The sequence below is a fragment of the Cydia pomonella genome, chromosome 10 (assembly GCF_033807575.1).
Source record: "Cydia pomonella isolate Wapato2018A chromosome 10, ilCydPomo1, whole genome shotgun sequence".
Taxonomy (NCBI): Eukaryota; Metazoa; Arthropoda; class Insecta; order Lepidoptera; family Tortricidae; genus Cydia; species Cydia pomonella.
The window spans coordinates 2,828,137-2,856,088 of NC_084712.1; the positions used below are offsets into that span (position 1 = coordinate 2,828,137).

General features: G+C 38.9%; 1 protein-coding gene across 1 annotated transcript; it reads right to left on the minus strand.

Moving 5' to 3' along the window:
- Nucleotides 1–1,257: 1,257 nt before the first annotated feature.
- Nucleotides 1,258–27,760, minus strand: LOC133521846 (sodium-independent sulfate anion transporter-like). The gene is made up of 11 exons (XM_061856942.1): nucleotides 27,431–27,760; nucleotides 20,708–20,932; nucleotides 18,960–19,130; nucleotides 11,131–11,351; nucleotides 9,663–9,816; nucleotides 8,146–8,310; nucleotides 5,650–5,811; nucleotides 3,787–3,887; nucleotides 2,870–3,055; nucleotides 2,258–2,422; nucleotides 1,258–1,926 (listed from the first exon to the last, which is right to left on the minus strand). The coding sequence occupies exons 1-11, from the start codon at nucleotides 27,552–27,554 to the stop codon at nucleotides 1,720–1,722; spliced, it is 1,881 nt and encodes a 626-aa protein (XP_061712926.1). The 5' UTR covers nucleotides 27,555–27,760; the 3' UTR covers nucleotides 1,258–1,719.
- Nucleotides 27,761–27,952: the final 192 nt, after the last annotated feature.

Sequence of the window (27,952 nt, forward strand, 5' to 3'; positions counted from 1 at the left end):
AAAAATCAAGAGTATCATGATAACGCTTGGAAAATGGTTTAATGCTAACGGAATTATTTTAAACTCGAGCAAAACTACACTATTGACATACCATAATAAAAATATAATTGACAGCATAAACATTAGTGACAGGATTAACAAATGTAACTAACACTAACACAATTCTTTATAAAAAGTAGAATCATGACAGTAGTTTCATTATTTATATTTGATAGCCTGTTAGAAATCCACAGAAGTAAAAATAATTTTAAAACACGGAAGGACATTCATACATATAACACGCGTAATAAGGATAAACTATGCGTTCCTTCGACGAAGCTAGTAAAAACATTTAAGCAAGGTATCTCCCTAAAAGTTACCCTTTACAATCTATTGCCTCTACACATAACCAATTTAACATGCATACAATTTAAAAATAAACTTAAACGTTTCTTCCATTTTACTCAATCAATGAATTTACAGATAAAATGAAAAATTATGATTTTATTATGTAAAATAATTCTAAGCGTAGGTGCTTTTATACTGTACTATATTGATGTATTTGATCATTTACCATTTAATATATTTTGATTTATATAATTTTGTCTACCTATATACCTAATAAGACATTGCATGATTAGTTTTAGCAATGACCTGTATTTTGACATGCTAGATGTAACGTTCTGTTGTTACTTAGCCAAATAAAGAAACTTGAAACTATTCCTTAACACTAAAATTCGCATTACAAAATATCTTCCAGACTCAAATTTATTTACGTAGGTATAATAGAGAATTATCTCTTTTTATAAAACTACTACTCAATTTCTCCAAAATATCAAAAATGCACAACGTTAATATTCAAGTTTTCACTTCTGCCGGCACTCCCGGAGTGCAACCCGTTGTTTTTTTTCTTTTATTTTCTTTACCAGTTGGCTGGAAGCCAAGACACAGTTTGGGTTGCAAGGGTGGATTAATCACTCGCCGTGGTTGGCGGTTTAAAGCTACCCCCCCCCCCCCCCCCCCCAACCGGTCCCGGATCCGTCCCGATAGTTCCGACCTTATTCTATTGACTGACTTCTATCTACAGATCGCTTAAAACGGATTTCTAAGTTAAGAGCATACTCCCATCTCTTAAAGGCCGTAACACGCTTACAAGCCCTCTGGTGTTGCGGATGTCCATTTGCGACGGTAATCGCTTACCATCAAGCGATTAGCATACGAATCATAAAAAAATCGTATAAAGTTTTAATTTTGTACTGGGTTAAAAAAAGGGCTTAGTGAAGTTAATATATTTTATTAACAATTCCTATATATGTAGTTATTTTCTTACTTACTTCTAACGCTATGGACACTATAGTATACTATTTTGTATATTTACAACACTATAAGTATCTACAGTGATTTAAAGATTATACAAATAAAAAATAAGTTTCTTATACTTTACGCATAAACCTACAATACATCTTAAAAACGTAACATACATAATTGGCATAAACGTATTATACATTTTTGGCATGTTACAAGTATTATCATACTTGTTTATATTACCACTCAGTTGTATAATACTGAGATTTTGCTAAGATTAAGTAATTAATAAGTCTAAAAATCACAGCACACTTTATAGGTTCATAAAACTTTTTAAACTCGCATTTTCATCATATCAAAGGTTTTATTACAGAAGCTTAAAGCTATTACAACCCTTCGGAATGCTATACGTTCATTAAGAATCCATTCAATCGGCTACTTTTTCAGCAGCGCCGTGGTCTCGACAATGTGTTCATTTGGTTCGGAAACAGCTGTGAGCGCCTCCATCGCAGTGGTGGAACTTAATGCGCGTTGATCTAAACCTTCCACTCGTTGGAGATTCTTTAATACCTCCGGAGACGCGTTATATGCAACCAGTTTCTGGTCAACGCTCTTGAACTTTTTAACTAAACGTTCCAACGCCTGCGGAAAGAAAAAAAAACGGTCGTGAGACTCGTGAGCTTTAGCTATTTCAATTTAAAAGGCGCGTTTGCAATTTTAGTTTCTACTCATCTATCTGGAATCAGTATAGTCTGAAATTGTGCTCGCACGATCTTTTTAGCTTCTTGATGAGAAGCTCATGGCCATTCAAACTGGACATGACTGTAGAAATCCAATAATTTGTGACCTGGGCCAAAGGTAGGTCTTATAATCAAGGCAGAGAGAGTTGATCATAATAAATGTATTGAAATTTGATTGTCGGACGTTTTTATTATAAGAATTAAACATGTATTATTTGAACTTGTAGGTTTACCTGTCGTGAGGCGTCGTCGATGAGCGACAGCGCGCTACAGTCCAGCAACAGCGGGGCGTTAGGCCGCGTCCGCGCAGCCGCGGTCACGCGGGCCGTAACGTGTTCTACGTTCAGGAATATTAGCGCCAGCGTAGGTCGCACGCGCGCCGCTTCTATGCCACCCACCTGTAACATAATGTTAGATTTCCGTGGTTTACAATTGAGTTTCAGAGAGATGCAGACAAATTTTGTTTACGATTATCAACTTGTTAGAGTTAACAGACGTTTATGAATAACGCGATAAGTCTTTATTTAATCCCTTAATTCCTTAATTACCGCCATTGTTATAGACGTTTTCTGCTCCATGAATGCATTCTTTAAGCTTCCGTAATCAGTTACCTCAACAAGATTATTTGCACACTTTTTATCGAAGATACAAATTTGATTCTATTACACTAAAATTCTATTCTATTACACTAACTATTTGTCTGTATGTCTAGTCTACCATGTAGAACTGTTAACAGGAGAAGTTATTCAGAATTATTTGCTTATTAATTTTGAGCACATGTTGGCCGCGAAAGAATCTGACGCGCAATTCTGTCGCAGCCCATATGTGCTAGGCTACTGAGTGACCTGCACAGTGTGCCGGTGAATCGCGGGCCGCATAACCCCACGCAGCAGCACGGCGGTGGCGGCCAGCACACCAACTAGTACAGCGCGTTCTACGCTGTCCACAAGGCACACAACGAATGTCAGTAGCAGCACCGCCAGCTCCGAGCGGCACGTGCGCCACAAACGCAACACCGTGCCATAGTCAATCTGGGAAGAAACATTAAGATTGTAATTTTGTCAGAGATTATCATGTTGCGAAGTCTACCCATGACTGGTAAAGGTTTACACATGCAGCACTGCTCCCTAGTCGGCTACCTGCGAAGGTGATCTTCCTGGGATCAAATGTCACTTTCACTTTTTTTGTTATAAGTAAAAGAACCGTAGGTAAATACGTAATACGTAGCAACTGAGTTCTGACAAAAACCGTGCTTAGGTCTTGAGTTATGGAGAATTATTATTAACTATATAAGTATATATTTATCGATTTACTACTGAAAACCATTTATTAATTTTGTGAATATTCAATTAAATAACATTTTATTTACAGTAAAAATACAGTTTGCAATAATATTCGCTTATCACCTTTGCTTACAAACCATGCAGGCGGGGTCACTTTTATCTGAAGCTGCTACAGTTACATACGAATAAATAAATAATTCCGCCTATACACCTCCCACTGCTGGGCACAGACTTCCTCGCATGCGCGAGAGAGTTTGGGCTATAGTCCCCACGCTGGCCCAATGCGGGCTGGAGACTTGACGTACACCTTTGAATTTCTTCGCGGATGTATGCAGTAAATATCCGATATTCCGTAAATAAGTTCCTAAAAACTGATTGGTACGAACTAGGATTTGAACCCGTAATCTCGAAAGTCGGAAGTCAAATCCACTCAGCCACCACCGCTAGTTACATAAACAAATTCTAAAATAGGTACATACCATGAAAATGACGGCGCAGATGAGTACCGACGAGAGACAGGCTTTTGGAATGAACTTGAAGTAGTATGTCATAAACCGCAGCGCCATAAGCACGATGACAGCTGAAATGTGCATCACACTGATTTATTTTATAGCGACACTTGATGAAATAGTTGAATGCCTATATTTTGGAACAAAGTAGGGTAAATATCAATATATGGCAACACATGACATCGAATGAAATTTAAAAAAAAAATGGTTTCGTTCACTAATTACAGTTCAATTAATTAAGGACGATTGAAAGATACAATAAATATTATTTATATCAATAAAACACAAACATATACAGTGTGTAAATCCAATACAGTCAAGTTACACTTAATTATGACACCATGGTATGGTTAATTGTTATTGCAAATCTACCGACTAGCAAATAAATAAAATAATAAAATAAACAAACATTACAAGATGACATTCGAGATACGAGCTTTTTATAATAACTATAACTACCAACAGGCATTAACAGTTGCTTCAAATAGCTCGTATCTCGTAAATTGTGTATTGCTTTACATTGCGGGCCGAATTATTTTGTATTTTCTAAGCAAAATTTAGCTCAATATACTTCTTAGGTCCTATGCTAACCACAGTTTAAAGGTTAGCTCATATTTAATTTACAAACTATAATTATTTATGATTAAGATATTTTATTATGAGTAGGTATTTCGTTTTTTAGTAGGTACTACATCCAATAGTTGAAAATCCAGTCCAGAACGGACTAGTATTTGCACAAATCGTACAATCTGGTAAAATTTATGTCAAACTATTAGGCAGTTTTCCGTGAGTTTTCCGACGGATTCCGCTGTCTTAACATTATTTTCTAACGACTGGATCTGGGTGATTTTTACAAAATCGCCACCGTTTAACGGGCAAGAATAAAAAAATATCCTCAATTCAAGCCTTATCGCCAATCTATAGTCTGAAAAAGAAAAGAATACAAAAAGATGATGTGGTCTTTTTTGAGACCGTTGCCGTTAACTGCCAAATATTGCTTTTTTTACCAAAGTAACTCCCAACAGCCGGGGTCTGAACGCCACTGGAGTGCGAGACACCGGATCGCCTGAGTGAGAGGCATTTGAACGACCCCGCCGCCATGATGCGTATGGCTAGTGTGAGCAATTACTCGCATATATGTCGGAGAACGACTGAATCGTGCCATCTATCGCCTTTAATGGCTCCACTACACGATGGCCCAGCACAGGCCAGTCCAAGGGACGCATTTATGCGTTAGAGGGAGTAAGTGATATTGCTATCTCATTCCACCGCATAGCTGCGTCCCTTAGACTGGCTTACGCTGGGCCATCGTGTAGAGGGGCCCTAAGAAGCCTTTCATCACGCCATATTTGTCAAATAGAGCAAGCTAGGGTGTTATGTTACACCTGAGTGGCGTTCGACGCAGTTCCGACAAGGCATCATAGAGTGCGCTGTCAAAACAATTGAAATCGAGAATAATTGAAATTATGCTGTCAATCAATCAAAGACGGGACATGACGTCCGTGGCGGTTCCCAAGCAAGCAAGCTCCAGCTTGCTTAAGATAAGAAATGTATGTGTGCTATGATTTGAAATCAGTCTTGTCCAATAAAGACTGTGAGTTGAACACCGTATTTCATTGAAAGCCCTCGTCATCAACTATTGTAGATTCTGATGTACTGTCTCTTAGTTTGATACGCCCACGATTCCCGACACATAGTATAGTTTCTTCTTCTTTCTTCTTTGTCATATTCTCTAAGGAACGTGAAGACTGTAGACCCTCTTAACCAGTGCTCTCCAAGCCGCTCTATCTTGGACCCGATGTGTAATGTGGCAAACATTATAGTGTCGTTCACCTGAGTAAAGTCCAGCGGCTGGCGTCTGAACGCCACTGGAATGCGACACAGCGGACCGCGTGAAGGCGCCGGTGGTGGGCATGGAGTGTAAGAAAGACCCCGCCATATTGCATATGCCTAGTGTCAGCATTTCTTGCGTTGCGTCTACGCGGCCGCCCGATGCTGAAACGAGAAATAAGTCCGTTGAAACGTCAAGGCAGTTTCAGAATAAAAGTAGAGAGAAATTCGATAAAACCTTACAACATATGCCGGTAAAAAATGAGAAAAAGCTGACGCTGACTATGTGGGGTGAGGAGTGTTTAATAATTTTCTATAAAGAATTCGCGAAAATACCATCTGAAAAGCAACAAATACCTTATAAAAGTTATAAACTAAAAGTTATATTTAACAACACCACACGTGACTGGGCTAGACTATTATTCGATTACATACGTCACATTCAATTTATGACTAACATATTTAGAAACTGGTTGGTAGCGTCAAACCTACCTATTCCCCTTTGGGTACCTATTTATTCCTACTATACTGAACTTAACACGTAACTGTTACGGAACAACGTGCACGCAATGTTACTGATTAGCGCCAAATACCCACAAAGTTACGTAAAGTCACATATGTCTCGTCTAATTAAATGTCTGATGACTAGTAAGTCATCACTATAATTAGTGATTCTCACAGAAAGCTTTAGCGATAGCGATGTTCACCAGCGCCTTGACGATCGGTAGCATGATGACTGCTGGAGCTGACCCTATTTCTTAGACCATCGCGATGAAGCTCCTGCCGTTGCTGTGAGGAACCGTGAATGAGCGAGTTAGACGCAAAGAAAGAGATAGATGAGTGATACCCACAGAAAGCCTTCGCGATAGCGATGTTCGCGAGGACCATGACGATCGGCAACATGATGACCGCCGAGGCGAGCTCTTGCACCATCTCGATGAAGCTCCTGCCGTTGGTGTGAGGAACCCTGAATGAGTGAGATAGACGTTAAGAGAGAGACAATGAGAGATACCCACAGAAAGCCTTAGCGATAGCGATGTTCGCGAACACCATGACGATCGGCAACATGATGACCGCCGAGGCGAGCTCTTGCACCATCTCGATGAAGCTCCTGCCGTTGGTGTGAGGAACCCTGAATGAGTGAGATAGACGTTAAGAGAGAGACAATGAGAGATACCCACAGAAAGCCTTAGCGATAGCGATGTTCGCGAGTACCATGACGATCGGCAACATGATGACCGCCGAGGCGAGCTCTTGCACCATCTCGATGAAGCTCCTGCCGTTGGTGTGAGGAACCCTGAATGAGTGAGATAGACGTTAAGAGAGAGACAATGAGAGATACCCACAGAAAGCCTTAGCGATAGCGATGTTCGCGAACACCATGACGATCGGCAACATGATGACCGCCGAGGCGAGCTCTTGCACCATCTCGATGAAGCTCCTGCCGTTGGTGTGAGGAACCCTGAATGAGTGAGATAGACGTTAAGAGAGAGACAATGAGAGATACCCACAGAAAGCCTTAGCGATAGCGATGTTCGCGAGTACCATGACGATCGGCAACATGATGACCGCCGAGGCGAGCTCTTGCACCATCTCGATGAAGCTCCTGCCGTTGGTGTGAGGAACCCTGAATGAGTGAGATAGACGTTAAGAGAGAGACAATGAGAGATACCCACAGAAAGCCTTAGCGATAGCGATGTTCGCGAACACCATGACGATCGGCAACATGATGACCGCCGAGGCGAGCTCTTGCACCATCTCGATGAAGCTCCTGCCGTTGGTGTGAGGAACCCTGAATGAGTGAGATAGACGTTAAGAGAGAGACAATGAGAGATACCCACAGAAAGCCTTAGCGATAGCGATGTTCGCGAGTACCATGACGATCGGCAACATGATGACCGCCGAGGCGAGCTCTTGCACCATCTCGATGAAGCTCCTGCCGTTGGTGTGAGGAACCCTGAATGAGTGAGACGTTAAGAGAGAGACAATGAGAGATACCCACAGAAAGCCTTAGCGATAGCGATGTTCGCGAGGACCATGACGATCGGCAACATGATGACCGCCGAGCCTAGCTCTTGCACCATCTCGATGAAGCTCCTGCCGTTGGTGTGAGGAACCCTGAATGAGTGAGATAGACGTTAAGAGAGAGACAATGAGAGATACCCACAGAAAGCCTTCGCGATAGCGATGTTCGCGAGCACCATGACGATCGGCAACATGATGACCGCCGAGCCTAGCTCTTGCACCATCTCGATGAAGCTCCTGCCGTTGGTGTGAGGAACCCTGAATGAGCAAGATAGACGCTAAGAAAGAGACAGATTAGAGATACCCACAGAAAGCCTTCGCGATAGCGATGTTCGCGAGGACCATGACGATCGGCAACATGATGACCGCCGAGCCTAGCTCTTGCACCATCTCGATGAAGCTCCTGCCGTTGGTGTGAGGAACCCTGAATGAGCAAGATAGACGCTAAGAAAGAGACAGATTAGAGATACCCACAGAAAGCCTTCGCGATAGCGATGTTCGCGAGGACCATGACGATCGGCAACATGATGACCGCCGAGCCTAGCTCTTGCACCATCTCGATGAAGCTTGTGGTGCCGTTGCCGTGAGGTACGCTGAATGGAGGCAGTGAGAAGGGCGGCAGGCCTGGTTCTACTTTGCCTGGAAAAGGATAATAAGGGTTAAAAGAAATATTGTTTCTTTTTTTTAAATTCTTAAACAGGATTTTTTGTGTGACCTGACGAACATTACATTGTTCATGAATGCAATAAATGATTATGATTATGATAAAATTTTATCTGTCTGGAAATAGCTAAGAAAATCATATAAAAGTGTGTAGGTAAGAAACGTTTCGCACTCGCAGTATATTATTACGTCAAGCCATATGATTTTTCATCATACTTGCTCGAAAACGATCTTATTTCATGCAGGTGTATCTACTGAAGGACAAAGGCCTATATTGTTCCCCCAGGAGTTATGGATTGTGAAAAAAAAGCTATAGCTTTTTTTGAATTGTGTCACTAAGAACACAAGAATAGGAACACTCCTGTATATGCGTGCTTTCTAGACTTATCCAAAGCCTTTAACCTGGTTATTTATGATAGGCTATGCGAAAAGTTGGAAAGAACCAGTCTACCAAGAGAATGCATTTCATTACTCAAATATTGGTACAATAACAATCACATTTTTTCAAGCCACATGTTTGCGCTGCGAACTGTTTCCGCATGAGTATAATCTGGGTCTCTTCAAGGCTAGGGTAAATAGGTATCTCATAGGTAAGCGTGCTCCACCGTAGACCGCATCATCACTTACCATCAGGTGAGATCGTGGTCAAACGCCTGCCTATCGTTATATATATATTTAAAAAAACTATGAAATTTCCTGATTACAAATGTGCAAGTTGCCAAAAATTTCCGAAAAGTTGGGATAGGTCTAAGAAATTTACAGGAACCAAAGGAAACTTTCATTTTCAAAAAAAAATTCATTCCAATACAAAAATATAAGTTTCCGAAAAAATGGTTTGTCGTGATCGCAGGCGGGGTACGCGAAGAAGGCGGCGCACATGACTACTAACGCGTTGCGACTGACGGAGGTCACCCATAGTCCCCATAAAACTTGTTTTAGAACGGCGCGTTTCGGGCCCTCGTTAATACATAGTACATACCTGAAAGCTTGATGAATGGTTTGTCGTGGCCGCAGGCGTGGTACGCGAAGAAGACGGCATACGTTGGTCACGTATGCCTAAGGCCCTGGTTTCTCTGACCACACGCTGCCGGCGACCGGCGACCGACGCGTGTCCGCGACCGGCGACGGTCGAATGTTATGTTCGGAAATCTTTGAGGGTGGTTTCTCTGAAACGTCGCCGGCGGCGGGTAGGACGGCGTGCGAAGGTCACACGCCGCACGCGTCGGTCGGTATCATTTCTGTATAACGCGTTACGACTGATGAAGGTCACCACTAGAGCTTGTTTTAGGACGGCGCGTTTTGGGCCCTCGTCAAACCATTGTACATACCAGAAAGCTTGATGAATGGTTTGTCGTGGTCGCAGGCATGGTACGCGAAGAAGGCAGCGCACGTGACCACTAACGCGTTACGACTGATGGAGGTCACCCATAGAGCTCGTTTCAGAACGGCGCGTTTTGGGCCTACATCGATGTCTTTGAGTTTCTGCAAAGGATAAAAATGACCCCATTGTTTATTTTGTTTACTTCGTAGAAAAATCCCAGTCGCTTTCGTAAATGCCAATTCATGGGATTAGTAGCCGAGCGGACCCCAGGCTCCCATAAGCCGTGACAAGATGATGATATAAAAATAAAACTAGCTATCACGGTTCATGATATACAGCCTGGTGACAGACAGACAGGGGAGTCATAGTAATAGGGTCCCGTTTTTACCCTTTGCGTACGGAACCCTAAAAATAATGTTTCTTCATGGAGTTGTGCAATGTGCATAGGGCATAGCAAGTTTAATTGTACCTCAGTCTGCTTAATTGGCTACTTGACAGTTTTTTGTAAATAATGTCAATCGATCTTGATTTTCCTGAGGACCAAATGTCTATAAAGGAAAGTGTCATGGCATTTAAGCAACACAAAGGTCAGAAATTAGAGTTAAAGTCTGACGCTCGTATTCGACGATTGAAACGCCTCTAACAAAGTGATATTGTAATGTGACGTCACATTATATTAGTCTGTCCTAAATGTATGGAAAATCAAGAAAATTGCTATTTTTACCCTGAAATATTGCATTTATGTATATAGTTATCATACAATTGATTTTTCAATAAAATGTAAGGAATCGAATGGTACCATTTTCTTTTTTCTTTTTGAAAGTTTTTTTTTGAGGCTTTGGAGTCTTGTAATTTTTATAATCTTAACATGTCTTTTTAAATTCCTTTTTTTAATAATGTATGGCTCATTTTCTGTCCATTTAGATGAATTTTGTTATAATATTCAACATGTGTCAAGTACTCAATAGGGTTGTTTCCATCTACAAATCTTAGGGGAGAATTGTATTCCAATAAATTCTTTTGGATTATAAGAACATGTTAAACTACTTTTAGGGGACCTGTAATGACCATATTTTTGTAAATATTGAATTTAAAATATCTTTTGGCACACGTCACGTGACCAAACTCGAAACGTTATTGAAGATTCTGATGACGTCACAACTCTCGGATTGACACTGTTGACAGGTAGGCGATAAACAACAAATGACAAATGTCAGTTGACAGTTCATATCTTCTACGTGTGTACGTAGTTATGTGTCAAACCGTAAACTGTGACGTCACACAATTTTCCAAAGCGTTTTGGGCGCGAAAGCATCTGTCATAATATTATTTGTTAATTTAACATATTTAAAGCCGTTTTTAGTATAAAAGTTGAATTTTAGGGCCACTTTTAGTTAATATAGAACGTAATACAAGCGTTTCAAAAAATTGGAAACAACCCTATTGGTGTGTGCAAATCGCATGCAATAACTTACCCTAAGCAGCAGCAACACCGTGCAGCACACGATACTCAATAACACATCAGGCACCTGCACCTGACCCCACTTCTGCACAATATTGGCCAGGTTCTCAGGAATGGACTCCGCAGAAAAGCTGAGGCCGAGCAGCCCCTTCAGTTGTGTTACGACGATGATGACGGCGGTACCCGACGTGAAGCCGCTTGTCACTGAAGGCGATATTAGATCCACAAGGAACCCTGGAAAGAGGTTTTGTTGCCTTTAAAACCTTATCTTGACAAGGCTCAAAATATTTTAAATAAAACATTTTTTTTGTTTTTTGTCGCCTACTGAGGATACTAGACTATTAAAAAATAAAGAAACCATTCAGGGTTTCTCCGTTTCGGATATGAATATGTATCATATTTAGTGTTGTGAATTTAAGCTTCGAGGCGTAAACTACAAGACTCGAGTCGCGACTGCTGAGTCTAGGACCTTAACCTTTTGAACGCCAAGAGCCACTAAAGTGGTCGTGTGCTGTCGTGCCTACCTCGCCAGCGACCACTAAAGGGGTCATGGCAGACGCTGTCAAAGCAATTTTACTGTTGACAGATAAGGTTTGAATTCGTTTCTCACTAGTTGACATGTAGGCGTGTATGCCACATTTTGATGCGAGAGAGAAAGCGCTCAAAAGGTTAAAGCCTCGACCGTATAAGCCTCAAATTAATAAGTTCGCGTTGCAGCTTACGATCACAGAAACTTCGAGTCTTTGGGCCTCAAGCTTTAAAGCCTCCTAAGCTTTGAAGTTTTAAGTCTATAAGCCTTGGAGCATTTAAGTCTTAAAAGCTTATAACAAATTAGATCAATGTATGCCATATTTGTTAGTTATACAGGATGCGCGTGAGGAACCCGAGTTATTTTAAACAGCGTAATACTGAGGTCATTAGAATTAAAAAATATTATATATTTTTTTGTGAAATAGGGGAAAAAGAAAATATATAAGTAATTGGACTTTATCGCATTTTTGTTTCTAAAATATCAATTAGAGTGGATAATCAACACCTCTAAACGTAAAGTTTAAGATTTATTTCGACTGCAGATCAATTTTATGTGTGACCTCAGCCTTTTTGCGATCTGTTAATCACTACACTCAGACATGACTACAAAGTGGCAACGTAGTTAGGTACATAATGTTCTTAAAAAAAACACCATAATACAGGGTGGACAAATAAGAATGATACACTTTGTTTTTAAATCTTAATTACATTAAGTGGAAATTTTACTAAATATTTTTTCATAAATATATTATTCAGGGTTGGCAATTGTATACGGAAGATAATTTCTGCCAAATGTCTACCACTAGCAGCAAGCAATTTTATCTCAAATGTTTCTGTTGTTTAAAACACGTTGTTTGCTCGATTAATTTTGAAAAAAAGTGACAGTGATTGGCACCCAAATTCTCCAAATTTTGTAGCTCTTGACTTATTTATGTGGGGCTATCTAAAATTACGTGTCTATGCTAACAAGCTGATGAAATTTAAACAGTTAAAACCGACTATTCGACACAAATGTACTAAGATAATGCCAAAAATGTGCAAATAGATGCTGAACATTGGGATGATAAGGGCTTACATTTGCCTGCTGTTAGAGGTGGACATATGTCAGACATTATGTTTCGCATGAATTTGCCAACCCTGAAGAATATATTTTTAAAACAATACCTAATAATTTTTGAACTTAATACAGTTAAAATTTAAAAACAAAATGTATACTTCTTATTTGGCCACCCTGTACTTTCTGCCTAGAACGCTCATGCATTGTTTGAGCTCTTAACGCTCGACCCAGGCCTTCGAGGTTCGGGGGCTTGAGCTTTCAACAGGCCCGAGTTTTTAAAGCTCGAGCTCTCCATGAGGCCCGAGTCTTAAAAACTTACTCTTAAGAGCTCATAAAACGCTTGAGTCGTTAAGGTTCTGAACCGTTTTTGAGCTCAAACCTTCAACGCTTAAGTCTTGAACCTTCAAGGTTTGCGAGTCTTTAAGGTTTCAAAGTCTTCGAGACTAGTCTAATAACAACACTAATCATATTTGATACCTCGAAAAACTAGTTGCCTACTTTTTATAACAAAAATGTGGATTTTAATAAAAATAAAACATGTAATGCCACATAAATCATCATTTATTGTCAGTAAAATTCAATTAAAAACATCAGATGACAACTTACACCTGTAAAAATAAACTATATCTTCGAATACCTGGTCACATGGTGTTTTTTTATACCGTAAAAATAAAAAAAACACGTCAACATAAAGTTGTGTAATAGAGGGAAACAAATAGGGTAGTCATTATTACTAATTAATTTACAATGATACTTGTGTGCATTCTTTTTTGCTATAATAAAGGAGAGTAGCTCAACATATTTATAGCCGACTTTTATGGTACGTAATGAAGCGAACCTGCTAGATTTTTTAATGTTCATGTATCAAGGGTGTTACAATGCCAAAATGGGTTAAAATGGTAACCGTGAAATGATCTGGGACCTCTAAATTAAAAACGAAGGACTTGAAAACCTGATGGTTGGAAATGTCTTTTTCAGATAGCGAACTGCAAAAGTGCAAGGACAAATTATTATAATGAAATTCATTCAGCTGGGTGTACAATAAGTAGATACTTAAAATTTTCGGTTCAGTTATTATAACAAAATTAACCCCATTGCAAATAATCTAATCCTAGCGTTTTACTGAGAACATTACAGCGAGATTGCGTAGAAACTACCTACATAGTAGCTACTTTTGAGCTACCCGCCGACTCCACCATCAAACTTATTCCAGAAAAATTACAAAAAAAGCATTAACTTTTTTAAAAACGCAGCCTTACTCGATGTACGACGGAAAGTTGCCCAAATAGCAACATTTTCCACGTGGAATTGTTTCCGAAACATTCACACTACTGTGTGGGATTTTTTTCTTTTCCAAAATGTTCAAGAACTCTTCCAAATTATTGAGTCCTACCGTACGTATTAGAACTTACATAACGCTAAAGGCATATATTTTAAGAGAGGTATGGGCATTGTAAATGTCATCTCGCTTTGTGTGGTAGGGCACAGCACAGCGGATGTCATTCCAGATCTAGAACAGAGCCCAACTGGGAAAGTGCCTCCACCTTACAGAAGACCGCAGCCAAATACACTAGACCCTACTCATAGTGTTGTGTTCCTGGCAGTATGTAAGGTTGCCAGAGCTCAACGAGGATGTGGAGTGTTAGAGTCGGCAACGCGCATGTAACTTCTCTGGGGTTGCAGGCGTCCATAGGCTACGGAGACTGCTTACCATCAGGCGGGCCGTATACAAGCAAACGCTTGTCACCGATGTAGTATAAAAAAATGTACAACACAGCTTCTATCTATATACTCTTGTTTGCTTGTCGTCTGGCAGTTCTTTATAACCATGCCATAAACATCACTTGTGTGTCAGTAGACTCACTAGAACAAGCAATCTGGTTACCTGACCTAATACCACTTGCCGACCTAGTCAACCTGCAAACAACAGACCCGCGAAATACTGAGATAACCTGTTATCGTTCACTGCTCTGTGGTAGTTGGTCTTTGTCATTTATTGAGATTAAAACTGCATAAAAACAAATTGTTTATTAATACACTGTTTGTTATCTTTGTTGTGGGATATCTATTTTTTACTTTGATTGAATGTACCCGGGTACGTCCTTAAACTACGTCCAAAAGAGAGGTATGGGCATTGTGAATGTCATCTCGCTTTGTGTGGTAGGGCACAGCCAGTGGATGTCATTCCAGTACCTCCACCTTACAGAAAACAGCAGCCAAATAACACTAGACCCTACTCATAGTGTTGTGTTCCTGCCGGTGAGTAAGGTTGCTAGAGCTCAACTAGGGGGGGCGGGTTTAGGGTCGGCAACGCGCATGTAACTCCTCTGGAGTTGCAGGCGTACATAGGCTACGGAGACTGCTTACCATCAGGCGGGCCGTATGCTTGTTTGCCACCGACGTAGTATAAAAAAAAATGTACACGAACAGTCGGACCACGCTATGTTTTCATGCCAGGTGCTACGTTAAGTAGGTATACCGCCAATGTTGTTTAAACATTGTTAGAAAGTAGTTTTCTGATTACTTAGGTTTTCGTAATCTTCATTGAGGAACTCTTTCTAACGCAAATTATACTACGTACTTTTTGGCATTTTATTTGAAGCCCTTCAGAATATGCATTACTACTCGTACAACGGGAAACCCTATATACTTTACTCTTTAGGGCAACCTTTGAAGTTGTCTTTTTTATTTTCTTAACTTTTTTCTTTTCTTTCTTCCGTTCATATGCTATGATATATGTAGGTACAGGTCCTTGAAAGCTACAGAATAGGAACTAGTGGCATTGCTTCTGCTTTTACTAAGAGTTCGTTAGTACTAAAGTATCGATTTTAAAATGTTCAAATCAACCTTCGCCCGCTCACCTCACACAAGTTAATAAACTACGACGACGATGACCGCTTCCCATCAGGCGACTTGTCAGCTCGTTTGCTGGCTATGCTAACATAAAAAAAAACTAGCCCATTTTTTTTTTCAATTTCCCCAACCAACTGGGGTTCTAAATAGAGTCGGGTCAAGCTACGAGTAACTCTAGATGGCATTTGTAACAAAAATTATGACGTTTCTAATGGCTCTCACTTTGTTCAGTACCCCTAGTGTAAATACCTAAATTCGATTTCGAAACGTGACGTACGCGTTTGCGTTTAGTCTCATTTTGTATTGGATTTAGAAAGAGCGCGCCAAGCGGGACGTTTTGGAAACTCAAAATCCTATACAAAATGAGACTTAACGCAAACGCGTTCGTTACGTTATGATGTCGATCAAATTTACACTAGGGGTACTGTTCCAGTCGCTGTTAACTTAGACGGACTATCAACGCATCTACACATCGCAGTGACACTTGCACCACATCAACATAGCTAATTATGAGTTTCAAACAACTTTCCGCTGCGATATCGTGATGAATGGCTCTTCACTCGCACTCGTATATAATTAAATTCATTGAACAGCGAGATAAGGGCGCGAATGCTCCGCCTGCGATATTCCGGACAAGTAAACTGGTTTCGTTCGGACAAAGTTCTGACTGTGATGTTGTGATGTTGATGACACCTACTTAATTATTTATTAATCAGTTGGGAGTAAATTTACTTAAAGTTTGAATAAAGATTCTACGCTAGGAGCATGACGGACGAGTGGACCCGTTTAACTAAGGGTAACTAGGGGTTATCCAATTGGGTACTTGACACATGTTGAATATTATAACAAAATTTAGTTAAATGGATAGAAAATGAGCCTTCCATTATAAAAAAGTGGAATTTAAAAAAATATATTGAGATTATAAAACAATACAAGGCTCCGAAGTCTCAAAAATATTTTTTTTTTGTCTTTCAAAAATAGAAAAGAAAATGGTACCATTCGATTCCTTACATTTTATTGAAAAATAAATTGTATGATAACTATACACATAAACGCAATATTTCAGGGTCAAAATGGCAATTTCCTTGATCTTCCATACATTTAGGACAGACTTATATGATGTGACGTCACACCACCTTATAATTTTGTTAGAGGCGTTTTAATCGTCGACTGCGAGCGTCAGACTTTAACTCTCATTTCTGACCTTTGTGTTGCTCAAATGCCATGAGTCCTATATAGACATTTGATCCTCAGGAAAACAAAATCATTTGACGTTATTTACAAAAAACAGTTAAGTAGCCAATTAAAAGACTACTTAGTACTTAGAAATTCTGGTTAAAGACATTTATTTACTCAAAAGAAATTTACATTTCACTTAATGAGTAGGTTGTTTACAATATTAGACACAATAAATAGTTATGACGATTCGTGAGCGTACATAGCGTAGGTATATAGTTGCAGCACTGTAGTACTTACTTAGAAATTAATTCAAGGACCAATCCTGCCAAACGAAATATTTTGTTCACGACACGACACACCGTATGTCATGAGCTGCAGCTTCGACTATAACGTTGTATTTAAAATGTTGTTAATAAATAACACTAATAAGATAAACTTGTAATTAACCGCGTAAAAAAACCACCCGCAGCTATTTCGAAACATTGAAATGTAAATAACCTGATTTGATGAAGCGGAATTTTTCTTTGATGGACGTATTGTTTACTCTTCTCCACCCATTCATAATAATAATATAATTAAATTAAGAAAGCACCGTTATCTTACTGTAATTATTTACCGTCAAACAATTAAAAATGTATGTAACGTCAGTCGAGATGTTTGCGCGTAACACAAAACAGTTGTCCAATAAATAAGCCAGTCTTTTTTATCAACCGCACACAAAAATGTTTGCATACGTCAATCTGTTTAAATAAGTATTTTTACAGGCAAATAAGTAGCTGTTGCTAAAATAATAATGTTGGAATCCAAACCCCAATACCCAAGTATAAGCGCTTTTTTCTGAGTATTATTTGTTAGGACTTGCATTTTATCATTTTGTCAAATCTTTGGATGTAAGCAAAATGCAATGAAACTTGTCCTAAATTCATTTCGGAAGATCATAATCCATAATAAACCTTTTTTTCTACTCCTCTACTGTTATGCCGTTTATACATTAATGAACACTAAAACCTTACCTTACTCTTTGGCTAGAACTTAAGAAAAGTCATAACAGCACTTGTGCTTTAAAACCGCTAAAACGATACTGCAATTAATGGCTACCAACCTAACAAAATCAAAATTAATACAGTTTTCAAACTAAGTGCATTGTTGCCATCTTACAAAAACATTTTTTTAATGTAATCACCGTCCAGTGAACGTCAATTAAAAACTAAGTTCCCCGTAATGTCAATTAAAAAAAATTACAATATTTTTCGTTTTGATGTATCCCGCGCTTATAAAGTTTTTTAAATTAATTTTGCATTTTATTTATAAGTCAGTAGTCTTAGATAAGTTATTGTATGCAACGCAGTAAAAATGCTCATGGCGTATTTCTTTAAATTACGGTCGCGGAAATTGATTCTTTAGCAACTTGCGGTTCAAGTAAATTTGGCTGTACATACTTATGGTAAGAGCTGTCTATTGTAACGTGACACGTTAACTGCTAAAGAATCAATTTCCTCGACTGTACAATGTTCGGTTCGCCTACGCCTGCGTTGCCGGCTCACATCACATTGTAACCCACGCCACTCGCCTTTTTTGACCCTTCTTACACACCAGTTGCATAAAATTTAATATTATTTTAAGCCCGTTGTGTTTTGTTGATGCGCAAACTGGTGGAAGCTTTTGTTATGCTACTTGATTCCATAGCTATAGGAATTATTGACCAGGCTTTCAACGGTCTGTTAAATCTACGTAGTCCGGTCATTCTTTGACTAGGCTGTCTTCATATCCTCATTATAAACCTAAGAGATATAAATCGAGGAACGTTAATGACTCAACTTTTTTCGAGTCCAATACAAAGGGTTACCAGATACAAATTGTGTACTCTGCACGTATAAATAAGATAAAATGTAAATTAAAAGGTACATTATAAAAAAGACTATTAATTCATAATATTTCCGTATTCAGGCTGCATTCCTGACATGTCAGGAAAACGCCTGACGTCTGGTAACCCTAAATACAACCCAATACCCAAGAAGGGTAAATTAGATTTTCATTAAATAATGCACTCAAATATTCTATGAGTAACATGATCTCCATCATTGTAGACCCAGTACTTACCGAATTACCGGTGACCGGAACAAAGACGTCCGTCTGAATTTGGAACTTTCTTTAATTTCTTGTACAAGTACGCTTGGACTTACGAGTGTTACGAGGTTAATCCAATTCCGGAATCAACTTACCTAGTCGCAGCAGTCCCATAAGCATGACCACAGCTCCAGACAGAAACGCGAGCAGCACAACATACTGTATGGGCAGCCCATGACAGGTCTGCAGTACAAACAGCGCCATGAGACTCGTCGGCCCGATGCTCACCTCCTTTACCGTCCCGAAGAACATGTATAGGAGTGTACCTGCCACAGGAATAAATTATTTAGTTATGTACGTGCTTTGATAGATTTGCTAAGAAAAGCCGCAGTTTTGGACTTCAAGTTAACTTTCAGGCTTTAAGGTAGGATGTGGGTTGTCAATGTAGACGTTTTTAAAGTGCGTTTTTATGGCAAGTAGTATATTTATAGGTACAAAGTAGGTATATTTATCCAAAAAAATCAAACTAAGACAATAACGTTGTGTGAAGTCAGATTATTTTAGAAACTGGATCAAATAAATGAAAAAAAAAATAAAATAAAAAAAATTGAGTAGTAAAGTTTGAGTAAAGCAGGATATTTTGATTATAATACGATGCCAGTTCGATTTGGTTCATACTTTCTAAGAGTCCCAGAGTGGGACATCCTTAGATGCCCCTAGACCAAATTATGCATTAGTCCACCCCTTCCCAGAACAAAACCTTTAAATGGCTTAGTAGTTTATCGAATAGCCCCAACGATTGGCATTCCCTTTGAATTGCTTGCCCATTTATTTCACTAAGCTCTAGGAAGGGGTTTCCCTTTTAGAGATACCGCTAAAATGAAAGGGTATCCCCTTCTTAATTCAAAATTTTAAGACAACTATGCTTACGCGCTAGACACCATACCCAGTCTTTCACTTTAAACATAAATAAGCAATATCTGATTCCATTTTTACTAAGAGAAGGTTGGAAATGGCATAAGCGTTATAATCAAAAATCGATACCCCTTCAACAGGTTAGCGGTTAAAAAGCTAAATGAAAGGATTTCAGTTAGCAACGGCTTTGGTAAGCAAATCCTTACAAAATACCCTTTCCAAAACCCTCGACGGGGATACCGGACCGGTGCCTGATGGACGTATTTATGATGAACATATGTATTTACAAATATTGCCATATTCATATTTCACAATGTCACGACTCACGTACAACTACAACACTAAGCTAGCAAGAATCGCACATATTATGGAAACTTTGCGATATATTTAGCAGAGGGCTCGGCACAATATTGACTTGCTCTTATTTCCAGCTATCGCAGTTATCGCCTAAGGTCATTTTACTATATATTGATTTTAAACTAAAACGATGTATTACTGTATACAATAACATTCTGTTTCTGGTGAGAAACGAGAGGAGAAAGATACTACGGAAAACCATAGACTTTTAGCAAGTTTCTTGTCAAAAATTAGATTTTTTTTATACAAGCTTATATCGCTGACTGTACTTTTCTTCCAACAGGCAACTAGTAGGTTGCGTTGTTTTATTACAGAATTCCCATGGCCACCTCCTGTCTCCAGACTCATCAGATCAGCTCGATGGTACCATAATATTGCATTGTCATCCAATTTACATATGTACCTATGTACATTTTCAGCTTCATCGAAAACCGGGAAGTGGGTCAAATTTAACTTGCAAGATATGACCCGTACGAACATACATTGCAGGTTAAACAGAAGCTAGTAAAAAGATTTTTAAAAGAAAACATTTTTATGCTGCCAGCACCTACGGCACCATGCCGCAGGGGGATCGTATTTAGAATTTTATTTATTTGTTTTTAGCCCTTAGTCTAGTAAGTGATATAAATACCCATAAACGAAGAGTAGAGTCCATAGTGCACGGGCAACCCCGCCAGCGCAGCGTACGCGATGCTCTGTGGCACCAACGTCAGTCCAAGCGTGATGCCAGCCACCAGATCAGCAATGGCCGACAGCCGGTTGTATCGAGGTGCCCATGAGATTATAGGCAATCGTTGTTCAAGCACTCGACGCCATCCGCCTTTCGCCTTGGTCGTTGGGAACGGGGTTCCTTCCTCTGTATCCATATTTAATAATTAATTTGACTTTTTGTATTCCGTTCTGGCATTAATTTAAGGACTAGAACTTTCTTCCACGGAATCGAACTGAGCAAAAGCACGGAAGTAAACTGAGTCAATTGATGGAGGACGTTCAGATGAAGTATAAAAGTCCAAAATTTAGTAAAAACACGATGTAGAATCTAAATTCTAAGTTAATCGTTGCACGTTCAGATGACGATTGACTTAAAGTCCTGTGTGGTCCAATAGCTGACAAGTGATACCCGTGCACTGCCACTTGGGAATCAATAAGCAGCTTAATTGTTTTAATACTCGTAATTAATTCACTAGATAAATTCACGTCTTGTGTGGCGTCTGGGCCGGCGGCGATGTGATCAGTTATCGTCCCGATGTAACTCTGTACACAGAATTTATCAGGTGAATGGAAGCAGTGTTGTGTACATTGGGGTTAATTGAGGAAAGGAATTATTAGAAATTGGTCTTTGGGTTCTGTAGGAGTAATATGTATTACTTATATAATTTAAACATTATTCTGCTAAAATAAGTTCAGTACTGTCAGTCCTTTATCAGCGTACTTTTGGACATACTATATCCGTCACCAGAGCAGTACCCCTAGTGTAAATTTGATCGACATCATAACGTGACGAACGCGTTTGCGTTAAGTCTCATTTTGTATAGGATTTTGAGTTTCCAAAACGTCCCGCTTGGCGCGCTCTTTCTAAATCACAAACAAAATGAGACTAAACGCAAACGCGTACGTCACGTTTCGAAATCGAATTTATTTACACTAGGGGTACTGGTTTTTAGCTTAAACTGTCGTCTACCAAACTGTAAAAAAGCACCCCTGTATCTTATCTATCATATGTATTTGTTACATACGGAGATTACCGGTCATTTTACCCGCAGTCGAAAAGCACTTTTATTTAAAATCAAAATAAAGCTACTTTTTGACTGCGCATTTCTGGATTTCCGAAAAAAATCCGTCGTGACAAATCTGAGGTGGTCTGCGCGGGTGGAGAGCGGTAGACGAGGGCTACAAACAATATTAATATTAGTATTAGCTTTAGTAAACAAAACGCTACTGCTTAACACGAGTATATCTGCTAAGTGATTAGGAATTTACATAAATGAACGGGGTAAATGAAAACTTAGAATTTCATGCTGCATCGACTCGCCCTACCTGTTGTTACTCGTACTTATATCCTATAGTATTTTTATCGTCACTGTGGGCAAGACCGTCTACAAGGCAAGTCCGTCAACACGTTATAACTTTTGAATTAGAAAGCGTTTGCCGCTTTGGCGTCGAGTTTGTAAGTCAGTTTTTTGCGCTAGTTCCCTCACTCTAAAACAGATGGCGCTGTGACAACGAACTTCAGAGCAATCCGCGTAAACAAGTCATTACGTGTATGGAACTCGAAGTGCTAGTGCGACAGTCTCTGCAAATAAAATTGTTAAAAATAGTTTGTGCCAAGATTTTGCACCAGAAATTCACTACGTAAGTAATATAAGACCCGGAAATCTTTATTATGTGTTTAAATTATCAGATATTGGCTTAGTTTTGTAATTATACGTTCCATCATTCATCACATTAAAATTTTGCTAAGTTGGAAAGTCCGTCTACTATGCACCAGGCAAGTCCGTCGTCCGGACTTTCCTTGAATCAGAGGATACCAACTGTTAAATGGCTTCAATATTATTTATTACGATTTTATAAGGTTACTACAGATATGCATCTTTACAACATTGCGCATGATGTTTGTGTTTTGTGTTTATTAACAATTTTAATCTCGAAACTACTAAAAAACTGTGTTCTTCATCCTCAGCACTATGTAACCGAAAATACAAATAAGAAAATACCTATTAAGTAAATAAATAAATAAATATTGGCCGCAAACTAAGCATAGCTTAGCTTTTACTATTGGTGCTAGGCGACGACGAAACTTATATAGATAAATACATAAAAAACAAACATGACTGGAGGAACAAATATCTGTGTAGATTATACAAGCAAATGCCCCTACCGGGATTCGAACCCATGATCATCGCCTTCATATGTTATATTATTATACCTATGACACATATTATTACCCTTTTTACTCCTCTTGAATTTTAGAATACGGTTGTACAGTCATATTTTCTTGACAGTTTTGAAGATTAAAATCATTGCAGCCATATCAGTCCGTACGTATTTTTTATTTCGGAACATTTATTGTACTTATCGTGGTTTAGGCGTTTTGCCTACACCGTGATCACGACACGCTGTACCGCGCGTGCCACGCCGCTATGTGACGTGGGTTCTTCGCCTTACTTATCCTGAAAATTTACGTATGTAGGGTACCTACTTGTGTTATGGAGGTTGATTTGCCAATCACTATTTGATTTAAACTTAAACGGTGTTTGTAGTTTTAATTTTTTTTTTACAAGAACATATGGTACAGTACAGTAGATGTTATAAATTTACATTGTTGACCCCTAATATGTTCTGCCATATGGCATGTGAAAATGGTTTTTCCATGACATGACAAAGCCATGCATGTGGACACTAACTACTAAAACTAAAAATTATTACTATACTAAAATTGCTACTACTATGAGTTTATTTATGTAACCCTCTTTGATCTCCGTAAATTTAAAATGACTATTGGTATTTTATTTGAGAAGTCCAAAAAATAAGTACGTATAATTATTTTCCAAAAAAGGTTTACCACCCCATTTTCGTAATATATGACTTACCTTTTAATAAGAAAAATTGTGTTTATTTCGAATCTAAACCCTATATTAACAAGTTTAGAGTACACTTTTCATTGTCTTGTTTTATTCTTTGTAAGGATTCGAATACGAACACATAAGCACCCATAGTATGGCTGATATCGTTACTAGACGGACTTACCTTAAACTACACGGGAAGTCCGTCTACTCGCCGAATTTTTAAAAACACTATTGTTTTTGCTTAATTTATGATTAAAATGATCTGTCACTATAGCTTAACTATTATTTATGAAATTCTTCATCGTATGTGATTACAAGCGGTCACGTAAGTGAATAATTTACGGAGCTAGAATACTCCAATGTAAAAAATAAATAAAGTATGCCGGTCTTGCCCACAGTCACCTTAACTTTAGTAACTAGACGAAACCCCACGCTTAACCTTTCGTATGCCTTGTCCCGTATACGTCCCAGATAATTCGGACTGTAATATATAATTTTAAGATTATTAATTCAGTTGCAAATATTTGACAATGGTTACGAAGGGTTAAGTTGGAAATAACAATGCATGCATATTCTATATGAGCGCCATACATGGCTTGAATACTTAGCATGGTTGGATGGTACCTTAATGGATTTTCCTTGGCCTAACGTACCCTAAATAAAGACTGTAAATGATAAGAGAATGATTGAGAACATAGCTCTCGTGTTTCCGTGAATTGTGTAGGCACCTAATCAAATTTCTCCAAATACGTGCAAAATATCGTTGACAAGCCGGAGCTTAACTTTGTTTTCTTTTCCATTATCAGTTCAAAGAAAATGGCGCAGCTGTCTGAAAATTAGGCAAGCCGGTGTAAACGGAGTGCTATGTACGCATAGCCACCAAAGATAATTTGAAATAGAGGAGGATTGTCAAAGAAAAAATTGTAGCCACATTACATTTACTACCATCCTTCGACACATGATTAAAACCTTTAGAACTTAATTTGACTTTGATCCTTATTCTTTTACTGATATGTGTTAAATTTGATAAAAATAAATAAAATCTAACAAATAGTCTGGTTTTCGAACCCCAACAAACCTTACACTCGTACTATAGGGAGCGTGCATAAACTGTAGGGCGCAGCACAGGAGACCTCAGATTTTTCGCGCGAGGTGGGAATGTGAAGTTTATGCTTTCACTGTAGCCCACAAGATGGCAGAACCTACTACACACAAAACATATGACATCGGTAGATGGCAGCACTGGCTTTGGCGTGAAGTGTCAAATGTACCTACATGTTTATGTTTCGGTTCAGGCCACAAGATGGCCGACCCAACGCGTACGGTTTATATATAGCAAGGGATATTATTCCTGTTTCAATGGGGTTACCCCCGTAACCTATTAGACATTTATTTTACCGCAAATCCAAATATTTTAAGCAATCAATACAGATAACTAATAAGTACCCATCCTACCTCAAGATAGAGTCCGTTATATAAGTTACCTCTGTACAGTCAGCATCAAAAGTAGCGGATGAAACAACGCGCCAAAAGTATCTGATATTCCGGATAGCTTTTTCAAATAAAGATAATTCTCTAATAATCACATTCAAAACTATTTATTGACAATAACAATATACATAATGGATATATACAGATGATTACTATAACTAGCTTATATCTAAAATAGGCCCTTGAGGCATTGTACCAAGGATGCTGGCGGCATTTCCTCGTTGTATCGCAATACTGATACGTTGTGCGAGGAAGCCGCCAGCTCTTCGGTCACCAGTAACGTCAACCAGACGTTTCGCGATTTCTCCAAAAAACTTGTGCGCGCTGGGACCCCATGGACCGAAAGTTTCAACGCCAAATGGTACAAAAAAAAACTATATCTTTTACAGTCTAAGTTGTTCTACATATAGAACCATCAATTTTTAGGGTTCCGTAGCAAAACGGAACCCTTATAGTTTCGCCATGTCCGTCTGTCTGTCTGTCTGTCTGTCTGTCTGTCCGAGGCTTTGCTCCGTGATCGTTAGTGCTAGAAAGCTGAAATTTGGCATGGATATATAAATCAATAAAGCCGCGAAAGTCGTACAATAAAATCAAAACATTTAATTTTTTTTAGGATACCTCCCCTACACGTAAAGTGGGGGTGAAATTTATTTTTCGCTTCAACCCTAGAGTGTGGGGTATCGTTGGAAAGGTCTTTCAAAACTAATAGGGGTTTTGAAGAAACATTTTTTGATAAAGTGAATATATTCGGAGATAATCGCTCCGAAAGAAAAAAAAAATGTGTCCCCCCCCCTCTAACTTTTGAACCATAGGTCCAAAAAATATAAAAAAAATCGCGGAAGTAGAGCTTAAGAAAGACATTAAATGAAAACTATAGCGGACATGATCAGTTTAGCTGTTTTTGAGTTATCGCAAAAAGTTTTCCCTTCATAGTAAAAAGACTTATTTTAATTAGGTACTGATTATGCAAATTTGCCTATTTGTTTGACTCAGGTGAAAGGTACCGTTTCATATCTTAGTTAACAATTTACTATACTTTAAGCTCCAGTTTAGCTTATTGTGACGGAAGAGTAACTACGGAACCCTACACTGAGCGTGGCCCGACATGCTCTTGGCCGGTTATTGTTTAGCTGTTACAGAATGAACTTTTGAAACCTTGTTTGATCCGCTATTTTTGATGCTGACTGTACTGTATAAATGAAATATCATATATCGTATATATTCATATAAAATTATGACGTTTGTAGTGGCGCTGGCACACTTTGATTCACTGGTGACAGCAGGCATGTTGGTGCGGAGTCAGCGTAGAAACTGTTTTCGCCCATGGAGGTAAACTCCCCGGTTCAATAGGTACCGATTGTATCGCCCAATTGACGGGGCTACTATAAACAACTGCGTAAAATTTTGTTCTAAACCTACCTTACCGCACAAATTTGAACTTATATTGCAATCCGTACTGTCTAAACAATAAATATATCTACATAAAAATATCTCCTACATTTAGGTTTTGGGGTGGAACACGGGTATTTTTATAGCGTCGCATCCTATCGGACGCCCTAGGTATCGCTGGAGCGACATGGTGGAGGCGGATCTGCGCGAGCTTCAAGTCGACAATTGGCGAGAGGTCGCACAGGACCGAGAAAAGTGGCGCTGTCTTGTGTCGGAGGCCAAGTCTCATTTTGGGTCGCTGAGCCAACGGAGTAAGTAAGTAGTACATAAAAATATATTTTACAAGTAGCAAATTAAAAATAACAGTATTTAATACAATCGGGATACAATAGAGAGCTTTTCAGTCGAGTACCGTGCTTAGGCAACGAAGCTTGCTGAGTTACCTATGTAAGGTACAAGATTGAAAACCTTGATATCACTATTGTATAAAATACTTTTTCTACGAGTCATCTAAAATAAAACCTAAATAATTAATGATAATTGGTAAGTATCTCAGTAGACAAAAATGTAGTACAAAAGACATAAACGCGCTACTACTATTTGTCGCCCGTTTAGTCTTTTCTATGGGAGCGCGGGGGCACGTGATTAGTAATTATTTTATAGTTGACTACAGCATATCAAAATGAATATTATAGTTGAGTGGGAGCCCATACATGAAAAGTACGCAATTATACTTTGCGATCATTACAGTCGGCGAGTAGAAAAATTATCTTATAACTTATATTTAATTCTTAACAATATACATTGTGTCGAATAATTACCCTACCCTGTTTGCTGTTTGTTACCCTGTCAAGTGTACGAAAACAGCTGGACCTGGAGGGAAACTAGGGCAATGACATTATATTTACCTTGGACAGAAGAAAATGGTATTTCGAAATCGTAGTGCGCGCCCGAAGTGCGTCGACTCTGGTTCGAGGCAGACCGTTCACGCGTCGAATTGACGGGGTCCAAATCTATTAGCTGCTCCTGCATGGTGTGCAGCAGTTGTAGCGGTCTTTAAACAGTCTTAGAGCTATATCCCGTATACGATTTACTATGGCACAAGGATTCAACTCCTTTTAACACATTTGCATCAGAATATAGTACGTAGAATTAACAATAGTGCCAGAGAAATAATTTTCTTCATATAAGATTCAATCCAGGCAAATACTAATTGTAAAAAAACGCCTTTATTTCACGAATTCCGTTTTGATTTCCTGTTTTAGGCACTGTATTATATGTAATTGTACACTAAAAACTTTTGTTTATGGACTTTGAATGGCTTAAGCGCGATGTCGCCACCACGGCGAGCTACTTAATGGCCATAATAACACCTTGCTCCTGAAAAACACGCTTATTGCTTAATAGAACTACGTAACAAGTAGATATGT

Coding starts and splice junctions, on each gene's coding strand:
- LOC133521846 (XM_061856942.1), bottom strand. CDS start 27,554: ATGCAGGAGCAGCTAATAGATTTGGACCCCGTCAATTCGACGCGTGAA. Junction 3,056..3,786: donor TCTGCGCCGTCATTTTCATG/GTATGTACCTAT, acceptor GTTTCTTCCCAG/ATTGACTATGGCACGGTGTT. Junction 1,927..2,257: donor TCGACGACGCCTCACGACAG/GTAAACCTACAA, acceptor TTCTTTCCGCAG/GCGTTGGAACGTTTAGTTAA.